The following is a 12,932-nucleotide window of genomic DNA, read 5'->3' as shown; positions in this document are numbered from 1 at the left end:
GGGCTAGAGAATAATTATAATCATGGTTAGTTATGGCACACTTATGTTGACGTTAAAGTCGTGTAATTCAGGTGCCGAGATGTTTATAGTTGCGAACTTTGTGGTTAACTCTATTTATTGGATGATATAAAGGCTTGGAATCTTCACAAAGTAATTAACACTAAGGAACAGATAAAATTTTATTTCTTTTTCAGGAACTGTCCACTGTGGTGCAGAATTCTGTTGTTAAAGAGGAAGAAACTTTGGAAAACCATCGACAACAACATGAAAAGCAGGTGAACTCTCACAGACACCAACTGGCCAATCTAGAAGGTTTAAGTATGGACTTTGTCCAGTCTCTTACCCAAGAACTTCGCTTGCGGGACCAGGACATAGATAAGTTCCTGAACGAAGACATGTTAAAGGATGTACCCTCAGGTATACCATAATTTAATAAATCGGACCCCGTTGTATGAGTTGCAACACGTGGGTTGAGAAAGTCGCAAATAATATGAATGAAAAAGCTGTTAGTTATTGAGGTATTTAACTAAATATATTGCCATCAGGTTAAATCTTAATGTTTATAAACTGCTATAAATACTTATGCTGTTGTGTTTTAGTGAGATGGACTGGTTAGGTGTGATTAAGGATAAATAAAATACATCATAAAGAAAAAATGAAACTTTGTAGAATGGATGGCAACTGCCTGTTGTGAAGACACCAGTGCAGAGGACGACGTTTCAAAAGTCTTCTGCCTCTTGTCTTCAAGTCAGATGAAAGGCGGAAGACTTTTGAAGCGTCGTCCTCTCCACTTGTGTCTTCACAACAGACAGTTGCCGTCTATTTTACAAAGTTTTTCATCATGAATACTTTGCCTAAACAGTCTATCAAAGAATCATAAAGAAATGTTCTTGTGTATTGTATATTTGTTTTTGAGGTAGGATCTCATTAAAATTAAAACATGCATTCAAGTTAAATTCACAAGTTTACAGAAACTTAACCCTGGATGTCCATTCAACTTGAAGTAATAGTGTGACTACCTGTTACTTTCAATACTTGTGAATTTAAACATTGGAATTTGTTATATTGGTATTACTAGGTAAGTTACTTGTTCAAAGCACAGGGAATGCTTAGGGATGTGGCAAAAAGATACTTGCTAGGTTTGGTAACAGTCAGTTCAGTGGTTTCCTAGTTATGAGCAGACACGTGTAGATGGTACAGTTTGTTCTTAGTGAAGTATTTTTTTTGCCTCTTAAATGTTATACTAAATCAAAGGAACAACACTACTGTTCATCTATGTTTGATTTTTTTAAAGTATGTATTACCATAAAATATGACTTTAGATATTACAGAGTTATCACTGTACTTACTATTTGAATTTTTAATTTGTGATATTGTTTTCCTTGTGTATGTAGGTCAAACCCCACAGAGAAGAGAGTACTCTTATCCTCGTGTTTTTGCAGCAACCTCACCTCACGAGAGGATTCTCGAAAGGTTTAGAAATACACTTGATGTCCAGAAGGCCACGGAACTTAGTATTCCTGATGAATCTGATATTGAAGTGAGCATACATAAAAAAAAAAAAAAATGTTTTTTTATATAGATCAAACTGCAAGCTGAGATGTCCCTTGATGTTCACAGTTCTTGTTTAGTCTCTCATAAAGTTTCAAACTTGGTGAAAAGATGTGCAGCTTTTAAAATTGACAGCTCATACACAAACTCCAAGAATAATAATATTCAGCAAGAGAAAATGTATAACTCTTGTTACATGCTATATTTTTAAGTCTGTAAACTTCTTTTGTTGTAAGTTTTAGTTCAGAAGTGTTATAATTTAATTTTTCAAAACTGGTTACATTTTAAAATGTTTTTGTTAAAACTAGTCACATTTTGGTGGAAACTAGATCTAAGTTGTTATCCTGCTTCTCGACTGGATTCCGGCATCATTTGAGTAATGTGATGTGTATTTATAAAACTTGGCCTGACATGGCCATGTGGTTAGGGTGTTCGAATAGTATTCTCAGTGTCTTGGGTTCAGATTCTCATCCCACCAAACATGCTCACCCTTTTAGTCATGAGGATGTTATAATGTGATGGTCAATCCCACTATTCGTTGGTAAAAGAGTAGCCCAAGAGTTGATGGGGGTGGTAGTGACTAATCACCTTTCCTTTAGTCTTTCAGTGATGAATTAGGGATGGTCAGTGCAGATAGTTCTTGTGTAGGTTTAAACAATTTTAAAACATTATAGGTTTTTGTTGAAAGTAGTTTTTGTGGAACCTTTGGGCTCAAATTGTTCATGGTAAGTCTTTCTGCTCTAACACTTGGTAAATGTTTTTCATGTATGTGTAATATGTACAGGCTCTTATAACACTGACCTTTAGCTTAGATAATGTCATAGGAGAATCATATAACATCTTATAACTACAGAAGTTTAAGATGAACAATTTCCTGACAGAAGTACTTCAAATTCTCAAAAATTGTATAAGATTTTTTAAAACATTTTCCATACATGTTATATCTGTGGAAAATTACATTTTTTTTTCTCATTCAAGAACTACAAGTACTGTTACTGAAATGTATTTAACAAGTGATAATTGTCTGCAACAATATAACAATAGATTATATTGTTTAGAACATTTATTTTTTACAAGAACTTGAAAAAAATTACTCTTTCAATTACAAAATGCCAATAAAAAGATTCTGAACATTTCAAGCCAGTTGACATTGTTCAATGAAGCTGCCAGATTTTGTCATTAATATTGGATAGTAACACAATCAAACTTGTGGCACAAGTGAGGCAGTAGTTTAGCTGGTTAAATGTATGCTTGGTAATTAGTCAAAGATATGAAAACTGATTTGTCTTTTCAGTCTTTCAGAAACATTTCTAAGTTTTCAGTGTTGGTTGTTAAGAAAATGCACAACATATGTTAAAGGGATAGAAGATTGTTCGAAATTGAGATAATGCATTACTAACATTAGAGATAAAGACTGTCAGAAGTTTAGGTGATGCATTACTAACATTAGAGATAAAGACTGTCAGAAGTTTAGGTGATGCATTACTAACATTAGAGATAAAGACTGTCAGAAGTTTAGGTAATGCATTACTAACGTTAGAGATAAGGACTGTCAGAAGTTTGGGTAATGCATTACTAACGTTAGAGATAAGGACTGTCAGAAGTTTGGGTGATGCATTACTAACGTTAGAGATAAGGACTGTCAGAAGTTTGGGTGATGCACTAGTAACATGCTTCTCTTCTACTAAGAGTAACTATCAGTACTTTAAGTAGAATCAGAATAACTGGATGTTATAAGAACATGTTCAAACAGGAAGGGTCCAGCTACTTAAGGTTGAAGGTAGTAAAGTTTAAAACGTGGTGTTTTGAAACACAGCTGACATTAATACTGTTACATGTGTTGTTTTAAAACATGGCTGACATTAGTACTGTTACACATGTTTTGAAATGCAGCTAACATTAGTACTGTTACACACGTTTTGAAATGCAGCTGACATTAGTACTGTTACACATGTTTTGAAATGCAGCTGACATTAGTACTGTTACACATGTTTTGAAATGCAGCTGACATTAGTACTGTTACACATGTTTTGAAATGCAGCTGACATTAGTACTGTAACACATGTTGTTTTGAAATGCAGCTAACATTAGTACTGTTACACGTGTTGTTTTGAAATGCAACTGACATTAGTACTGTTACATACATTTTGAAACATGGCTGACATTAGTACTGTTGTACACGTGTTTTAAAACATCTTACTAGTATAGTAATCCTGTTATTTAACTGGGAACTTCAAGAATTTATAGCATTGATGCTACTAATTTATTCTTATGAAATATGAAGTCAGGCACACTGCTTGAAAACTACAGAATAGGTGTGAAAACCAATGTATCATTTGATATACCAGTTATCACTGAATTGTACTTGTTTGGGGGAATTAAATCCCTGGAAAAGGCAAATCACAAGAACTAGGGTAGGCTTCATAAAGTGTTAAAGTGTATGATGTTTTGAAATGTGTCTTATTACTCACACATTAGTCCTTTAATTGTTTGAATTTTATGTAAATAACTTGGAGATGAGTAACAAATTGGACTCCAGATTTATTGTTTTGCATTAATATTTTTACTTTTGTATATAGGAAATAGAAGAGTCCACTAAATTATCACCTGAGGTTATAGATGTTAGTTCTGTGACGTCAGAAACAAATCTGTCCATCATGAGTGATGAATCTTCCATCAGCGAGCTTAGCACAGACTCTTCATTTGTTATCAAGGTGAGAGAAGCATTTGAGAACCTTTCTGTTTGAACTGTTTGACTAAGTCTTGAAATAGAGCTTTATAGACCAATGTAATACTTGGTAACTATGTGTGATGCCTTGTTTGTAAAAGTAAAGTATTTTGAAAAACTTATTTAGAGAGACAGCAAAATAAAAGTAAAATTGGGTTTATTTATAAGAATGTGTACAGCATTTTATCAACACTTGTAGCCATCACTGGACTAAGGTTTATGTAACAAAATCCACTATCCTTTTGGACTTTAGTTATGTAAACCTACATCAGATGATATTTACACATGCTGCTATCATCAGGCTTAGAATTATGTTATGAAATCAATTGTTCTTTCAGACTTTCTATTGTTTGAATCATCTATCAGATGATATCTGCACATGTAAAGACATTACCTGTATCCATATTGTTGTAAATAAATCAATATTTGCTCCTCAAAAGCTAACGAGTTTTTGATTAAATGTGTATAAATGTTTTGTTTCTGAAAGAATCTTGGTTGTATCAGACTTGTGGAATGTGTAAACTCTGGTGGTGTGCAGTCCAAGAGGAGATCAACTAACCAGATTGGCCAAGGATAAAATTAATGTGTCTTTAAAACTGATAAATAAGATAGAAGGACTTTCTGAGCTTCAACAACCAAATAATTGTAATGAATTAATTCAGACATCTGTCCATCTGCATGATGTGAGTGAAGTAACTGCTGTAGTAGTATATTATAAACAAATATCTAATCAGAGCACAGTTTTGTTTTTCCTTTTAAATCTAGTTTGTTTGTTTTTTTAATCTTTAAGTATAAATAAAGTTATACCAGTAGTTCAGAAGACAGAATATAGAAAATCAGATTTATGAAATTCTGTTATCATAAATATTGGCTGACAAGTGGACCTCCAAGTTTTGTTGTGATCTTATTTGCGAATTTAAAGATGACAGGTCATTTTTATACCACATTTGTGATGTGGGTGGGTGTGTCCTAAGATTCTCAAGAAAACATTTTTACAGTTTTCCAGCATTTTATTTTTGAATATTTGTATTGTCGATATAAATGTAAATAATTAGCAGTTTGGTTTGTTTGATTAAACACTAGGTATGATACTTCCCATATTTTACTGTTTTAATCATTGTTTGTGTGAACCATAATTGTGTGACTGTACATCTTTGATGTAACACAGTACTCTTTCTTGAAAGAGATACAAGATTTTAAAATTATGAACTGTTACTTTGTTGTAATAGCTGTGTGAGTTCCTGATGTACCAGAAGGAGAGATACATTGGGCACCAGATATTTTTTTTCTGTCATTTTTAAAGGCAGAATTTCTTCTTTGTGGTTAAGGGAATTTTACTCTTGTACATGTCATTTCAGAATATTATTTCTGTATTAACCATCGTTTTTTTATGGTATTTTTAGAGTGAAGGAGATCAAATGGTTAAAGACAACAAAGAGAATGTCCTTATTAATCCATCCACAGTGTCCAAGAAGAAGCATCACGGAAAGTCTTTACGACACATTCCTGTTCCTTCAGGACGTAAACCGCTTCGCACCCCAAACAGCTCTCTTTAGGAACATCTAACAGTCATGGACAAATGGTTCTACTTCAAGTCCACGTTTTGATTCACATTACTTGTGCATGGGAGAAAGCTATAGCCGAACTGTAGTGCCAACACCCAAGTTTGTTTTAACATCACCTTGTAAATTATATACTAGCCTTTTGTGGCCCATCTTTCTCACCATTTCACGAGCTCTTCCTCTGTGTATATGTATTGTAGTAACAGTAAAGGATATGTTTTGATTGTGGATTTTACCATTTAATGTGAGGGACTGTTTTTTTTTTTTGTTTCATCTAAGTAATTAAGTAACATTGCATGGAACTTATTCAGTAGAGCTACAACAAGGTTAAATTGTAAAAAACATTAAATCCAATTAATAAAATGTTTTGTTTATTTTTTTTTTGTCACATACATTGATTGAGATTTTCTTTTAAGCCCACTGTTCATTTTGGCCTCTTGATGGCTTTGTCCAATGGCAATAAATTGAATAATTTTTACTTTATATACTTCCTCCAGAGGGACAGCGGTAACTCTTCAGACTTAAAACACTAAAATCAGGGGATTGATTCCCCTTGGTGGACATGCCAGACAGTGCAGTGCTGACTATCAGACTACCTTCTGTAAGAGAAATACATGCACACAGTTCTATATGTTCTAGATATCTACTAGTGGGGGTAATTGGTTATGAAATCATGTGGCTAGGCACATGGATGGTAGTAAGGGAGGGGAGTAGAAGCTACCTATTGAAGTCCATTACAGTCCATTCTTCTCCTTCTGAGGGGAAGTTCAAGAGGATTTTTGGTTTTTTAAATCTTGGTAATGTTGGATACATTTATCTATGCTTTTGTAGGTCTAAGTAGTGATGTATACACTGACTGATAACTACAGGGAAATCTATGAAACAATCTTTATGTGTAAGTAACAGGAATATTCCTCACCTGACTAGTGAAGGAAGGAATAAGTGGGCCATTGGTTGGCTTGGTGGGAGCTACCGTTTTAATTATATTAAAATACTAGACAGAACAAAAGCAATACAAGTAATAGCTGGAAATATTTGTTATACATATAACCTGTTATAATACAGATATACCGTGTTAGGTTTCTCCGAACTGTAATAAATATATACATTTTCTAAAGTTATAAATACAAGCATAATTGCTTATCACTTGACTAATAAATTTTGTTCATACAACCAATTGTAGCGCCATCTATTTAATGGTGCAGGTACAGTTGGTGGTCGGTTATTGATAGTGAAGTAAAAGGCTGGGGAGTGAATTTTGTTGTTGTTGGCTCACATCAGTAAACCTCTGTGTAACTATTGATTGCACGCACCTCTAATACTGACCAACACTTCCTTTGTCAGTAACCTCCCTGTGGGACAGCAGTTAATTTACAAACTTACAATAGTAAAATTTGGGACTAGAAATCTCTACTGTGGACAGAGAGCTCGTCTTGTGAGACTTTCCACGTGAAGAAAACAACACTTGTTAATTGACGTACTCTAGAAATATAATATTTTATAACCTATATGATTGTTATCTAACAACTGGCACAGCTGTATGTCTGTGGATGTGTACTACTGGTAACGGGGTTTTGATACCCCTGGTGGGTAGAGCACAGATAGCCCATTGTGTAGCTTTGTGCTTAATGCCAAACAAACAAAACAAAGGTTATACTTGTCAATTTTAGAACCAAGATAACAGAAATACAGCATGTTTTTAAAAGATGAAGCTTTTGATACTCGTAGAAAGATCCTAGGGTACAATTTACAACGTGGGATTATAAAATGTATCCTAGGTTTAGGAGGTGACTGAGAAAGTAGGACCCACATGATGGTACACCGTCTATCAGTCTTAACCTCCAATTTGCTAGTCTCACATAAGAAGATTAGAAATTAAGAGAGCAAGATGTGGGTGCTCAAGCCCACAACATCCCACATCTATATAACCCTTCACTGCCTACAGACAGTTGTGGGAAGATGACCAGTTTCTTCTGTCTTGATCATAGCCTAAAAGAGAGTTAATAGACGTGATCAACTTAAATTTTCCTTCTGTAGTTCCTTGTGCTGAATGTTTTATTTTTACCAACATCTCATTACACTATGTAACAAAATTTTTACTTTTTCTTATTCCTGGGCAGAAAGTTTATTTTGCAACTGCTTATGCCTAAAGTAAATGGAAAAGCCCAATTTTTCTCTTCAGACTTTGCTTTTGTGACCTGGGTAATGAAGTGTTCAAATTTACCCAATTTCCAGAACATTCCAGGTAGATTCATGCTGATAGAGAATTTTCTCAAACTTACAAGAATTTTCAAGAACTTTCTGGAATGTTGTAGGACTTATGATAATTTTCAAGAAGCTTTTAGAATTTTTTAGAACTTTCAATGGTGATATATATGTACAGGGGCTCACCACTTCAGTTTAGTTCTAGCTGCCTAAGTGAACACATAGACCTATCTGATTTTATCAGAGATAGCATCAAGAAGCTTCAAGCATTCTCCAGATGCATCCAGAAGCCTCAAAGCTGTGCTGTCTCATTTGGTGCATTTCAAAGAGGAATACAACAGTGTCAAGATCTTACTAGAAGCCTTGAAGTATGATGAGTATGGCTGGTAGGTAATTGGAGACTTCAAAATGGTGGCATTTCTGATAGGTCTCCAAGCAGGCTTTACCAAGTTTCCCTGTTATCTTTGCCTCTGGTACAGCAGAGACACCACAGCACACTCCATCAAGAAGCACTGGCCACAACGGACCGACTTCTTTATGAGGAGGCACAGTGTGAGCCACTAGTTGACCTCCAGAAGGTGTTCTCACCATTGCACATAAAATTGGGTTTTATGAAACAGTTTGTCACAGCTCTTGATAAGGAGTCTGCAGCCTTGCAAATAATTTTTTACAATGAATTGTATTTTTACGTTTCATAAACAAGCAACATGTATTCTAAGTTTGGCTGAATGCTAGTTTTGTTTATTTGTTGAATTTCAGACAAGGGATATTTCCGCTATCTGCTCTAATTTTGAAATGAGACTTTTCAGACTGTGGCGCCCCCAGTGACATTTAATTTTGAGATTCCATGTAACCCAAAAGTTCGTAACGTGGTCCAGAATCACTCTTCCAAAATAAGGCAGAAGTCCATAGAAAATCAAGCAACATAACCAATGGACCCCGTAGTGAGCAAAGTACAGATAACCCATTGTGTTGCTTTGAGCTTCACAACAAATAAGCGAGAAATGTATTCAACGTAGTTAACAGGTGTACAATATCTATATATACAACGAAATATCATTAAAACATACCTTTTGTTTTAATAAAAACTCAAACGTTACTAGGAGAATCATTTAAAAACAGCGAACCTCTTCGTAGATGTCTGTTAATTCTTAAAAATTTAGTTAGCCCACTTCTGATCAGATAGTTTTAATAATCCTGATTCCCAGCAGTTCAAAGGTAAGTTTGCGGGCTTGTAACTATAAAAACCGGGTTTCAATTATTGTGATGAGCACATTGCGCTTAACAACAGTTCTGATAATGTGTTGTTTTTTAATACTTCTCCCAGTATAGCTATTCTGGTAGTGAGGAAAGTTATGATCGAAACAATAGTCCCCAGCTGGGACAACGGTAAGTCTACGGATTTACAACGCTAAAATCAGGGGTTCGATTTCCATCGGTGGACTCAGCAGGTTGCCTGATGTGGCTTTGCAATAAAAATGCACACACATTCGAAACGATTATAAATACTTTTGGATGTCATGTTACACCAGTTACGAATTAAATAGGGCCCACTTTTCCATCTTAGGTGTCATATTGGACAACAGGTGGGGCCACTGAGCAAGGCTAGATATAACACAAATTATAGATAAGAGTGTAAGGATATCGTAGAGGAAAACGCGAGTGTGGTAAAAGAAATAGATGCTGTATGAACAAGACGTGTCAATATTGTGGTTTCGAGTGTAGTGTTATATGAGGCAGGGCTACTGAGAAAAGAAGAAATTAAAAACCTTAGGAATCTTTGAGATACGGGTTAGGTGACGATTAGAAAAATGTTAGTTGGTGTAAACGGGTAAATAACGAGGAGGTAGTCGACCTGGCGGCAGGAAATAGAACCTTAATGGGAATATTTCAGAAAAGGTGAAACGTATGGGTGGAAAACATCGTTCGAAGATAGGGTTAGATCAGGAAACGAGTAAGTAAAAACAACGTAATAGAAGAAATATAAAATATGGAGGATGTGAGAGATGAGGAATAGTGGTTTGGAGGAGAAATTGTTACGTGAACGATCCTCCCTTGATCTAACGAAAACAACGTTTAACATCTTTCTCGTCTTTGTGTTCCAGATGTGTAATTCTTCATATAATAATAGTTGTAAAAGCAATTTTGAACATTCAGGAGGGAAAATTAGCTAATCCATGGATCGCCCAAAAGTCTGTTGCAACCACACTTAAATGTCTTTTGAGTGGATGACATTTGATATACAGTATTTCCACTCGTCATTTCTTTGTCAGTTTGTTGGAAACACCTAAATTCGTACATAAACCTGAAATTTGAAACATGGAAATAAAAGAAAAAATACCCAGTAGACTGCTGCGACACAACTAACTTTGAAACAACTGTGTTTAGAAAAACTAAAACTGTACAACAGCATTAGTAGTGAAAATTTGTATTGAATTGAAGTAAAAAATACGAGTTTTTCTCGTCAGCTTTCGTATGTTGTGTTAAAATGCAACTGGTGATTCGAGGCCTGGAAACAGTTTATTTTCAACTGTAGACCAGTGTTTTATTCCAGGTGTAGGCTGGTGATTAGTGTGCTGACACTACAGCACTAAAGTAAAAGATTCAGAAAGGCCAAGGCAGTTACAAACAACCGAGTCCATTAGGTGAATCGAAAAGTTATACCCAATTACTCTGGTGTACTGGGTTATTTGTAATTTGTTTCTTGTAGTAGTTTGGGTGAGCGTGACTTAATAGTTAGTGTATCGGGCTGCGGATCGAAAGTCCAAGGTTAAAGACATGTTGCTGCTGAACACGACTGAGAGTTTTATAGTTTCACAATCAAACTACTTATATCACTAAGAATGGTCAGCAGTGATTAATTACACATCGTTATGTCTGAATCTTAGAGGAGTTTGATCTGACAGCAAATGTATAAGATTGAAGAAATATAAGTATTATAGTGTTTATCTAATATAATTTTCATTCATTTTTAGTGACATTTTCAATGTCAAACAACATAGAACGAAGCATTGTTCTAGAACACAAACCAGATCTCATTCACTGACCACATCTGGAAAATTCTTTTAACACCAAGGGTCAAAATACGGAAGAAAAATATTATGTCTGTTATTTCGTTTTGACAAGAAAAGTTTCTTCGTGAAAATCGCTTCGCGTACTAACTAGTGACCGGTACTACCATTTTCTTTGTGGAGGTCTTGCATGTGAGGTCGTAGTACTTCTTGTTTCATTAAACGTCGCCATGTTGGACCTCAAACAATTCCTCTTAGCGGTCAACAGTAATCCATATCAATACAGGAACTGGTAAAGTTTCAGATGATGCTAACAGTGTAAATATCGCCTATGGTAAGAGATATGGATCCGAAACTACGGCTGTTCAACTTCTTTATGCCTATCATTAAGGTATTAGACGACAAGTTTGTAAGTTTTCACCTACAACAAATATGAGCACTTGACACCCAATACGGCAGCATACATGAGGGACATTTTATAACGTTTTATAAAACATAATGGTATCACAAAACACGAACTTAAGCTAAAACATGGAAGATTTCTGTATGTTCCAACAAGACTTGTACCGGAAAGCTTACATAATCTCCGTTAAAGAATCGTGTTTAATATGAGAATATTATGTTTAACAATGGCTTATCTCATTTAGTCTGGACAAACGAAAGCAATCGCAGTACAAGATGACAACTTTGCAATCTTTACCTAAGAATAATAGAAGCATGTGACGTCCAATATGGCGGAGTACACTACAGACCACGTGACTTTGAGACCTCTAGAGATTGATCAGCTGAGTAATAGTGGTACTTCTAATGTTTGTTTCTTACCTGGTGCAGAGTGCATCAGTTGTAGACACATGCAAGCAGTTCCTTGCATTACATGTCTGAACGAATTCATATTTACATATGTAAAACATTAGTCAGAGTTGACAGTGATAAACCGGGATGGTTGCTATGAAAACTGCTTGAAATAAAGGAGGTTATTCAGCGCGAGAGGCATATTTGAAGGGTTTGATTGGACTAGACGTGATCGCGTTTATGAGGATAACAGGTGTCGGAGAAAAGGGCAAGTGTATAACTATTTGAAGTAAATACGTTTGTATTTTATCCAGAAGTAATATATAGAATATTTCAAAACTTCGGCCTTTCTAACACACACACACACAGTGTAAAATTTGTGCAAACATGATTTCTTCCATTCGCATTAGGCCTAACATTCGCGTCACGTCGGCAATTGTTAAATGACCCCCGTAGGTTGTCTGTTTAGGTACGTGGTGTGATTAAATCTTAAGCTGCATAAATTTGCTATTTGAGCTTATATTTGGCATACTTGTGCCGTTTTAATATGTCTTTTAGCTATCCGACCTCGTTTGCAATGAATAACATGCTGAGACTAATTTGCAAAACGTTTATAAACTTTTAAATCTCGGTTTACTCTTCAACGCATACTTCTTGCGCCTCATGCAGACACCATATTTCCCTTTAATATTTTCTGCCTAACCCTCTTTAGTAAATTATTCTGGACACCCTCCGTGAGAGGGCGACGACGGGCAAACCATATTTGTCTATACATGTATATAAAGATACGTGTCTAGGTGCGCTAAAAGTAAAATTGTTAATGAATTTTGAAACAATGTAGCATGTCGTGCACAGTTTAGTTACCTAAATCATTCCTAGATGGCACTGCGTTTGTGTCTGAAATTTAACTTTGTGTCTTATCTATCATTTGTAGGGATACAGGAATTAACACACTTTCTTATTTGATATGTTTTGTGTAGCTTCATTTGTCTTCTCATGAGTTATTTCGTTTTTCTGAAATAAAACTAAAAACCAGAAAAATAAATTTATTTGTTTTGAGACGTTCCTACGATTCTTATGAAA

At 35.2% G+C, this 12,932-nt stretch overlaps 1 protein-coding gene across 1 annotated transcript in view; it reads left to right on the top strand.

Annotated features, from left to right (window-relative positions):
- The window catches only part of Klp61F (Kinesin-like protein at 61F), a 78,440-nt gene extending 72,221 nt beyond the window's left edge, over positions 1–6,219 (top strand). The window contains exons 23-26 of the mRNA XM_076515986.1: positions 195–417; positions 1,395–1,540; positions 4,131–4,265; positions 5,683–6,219. Of these exons, the coding sequence (XP_076372101.1) occupies positions 195–417; positions 1,395–1,540; positions 4,131–4,265; positions 5,683–5,835 (657 nt within the window). The 3' untranslated portion in view covers positions 5,836–6,219. The remainder of the gene's footprint in view (positions 1–194; positions 418–1,394; positions 1,541–4,130; positions 4,266–5,682) is intronic.
- The last annotated feature ends 6,713 nt before the right edge of the window (positions 6,220–12,932 follow it).

Source organism: Tachypleus tridentatus, chromosome 7, assembly GCF_004210375.1.
Source record: "Tachypleus tridentatus isolate NWPU-2018 chromosome 7, ASM421037v1, whole genome shotgun sequence".
Lineage (NCBI taxonomy): Eukaryota > Metazoa > Arthropoda > Merostomata > Xiphosura > Limulidae > Tachypleus > Tachypleus tridentatus.
The sequence above is the reverse complement of the archived record's forward strand: the minus strand, read 5'-3'. Positions and strand labels throughout refer to the sequence as shown.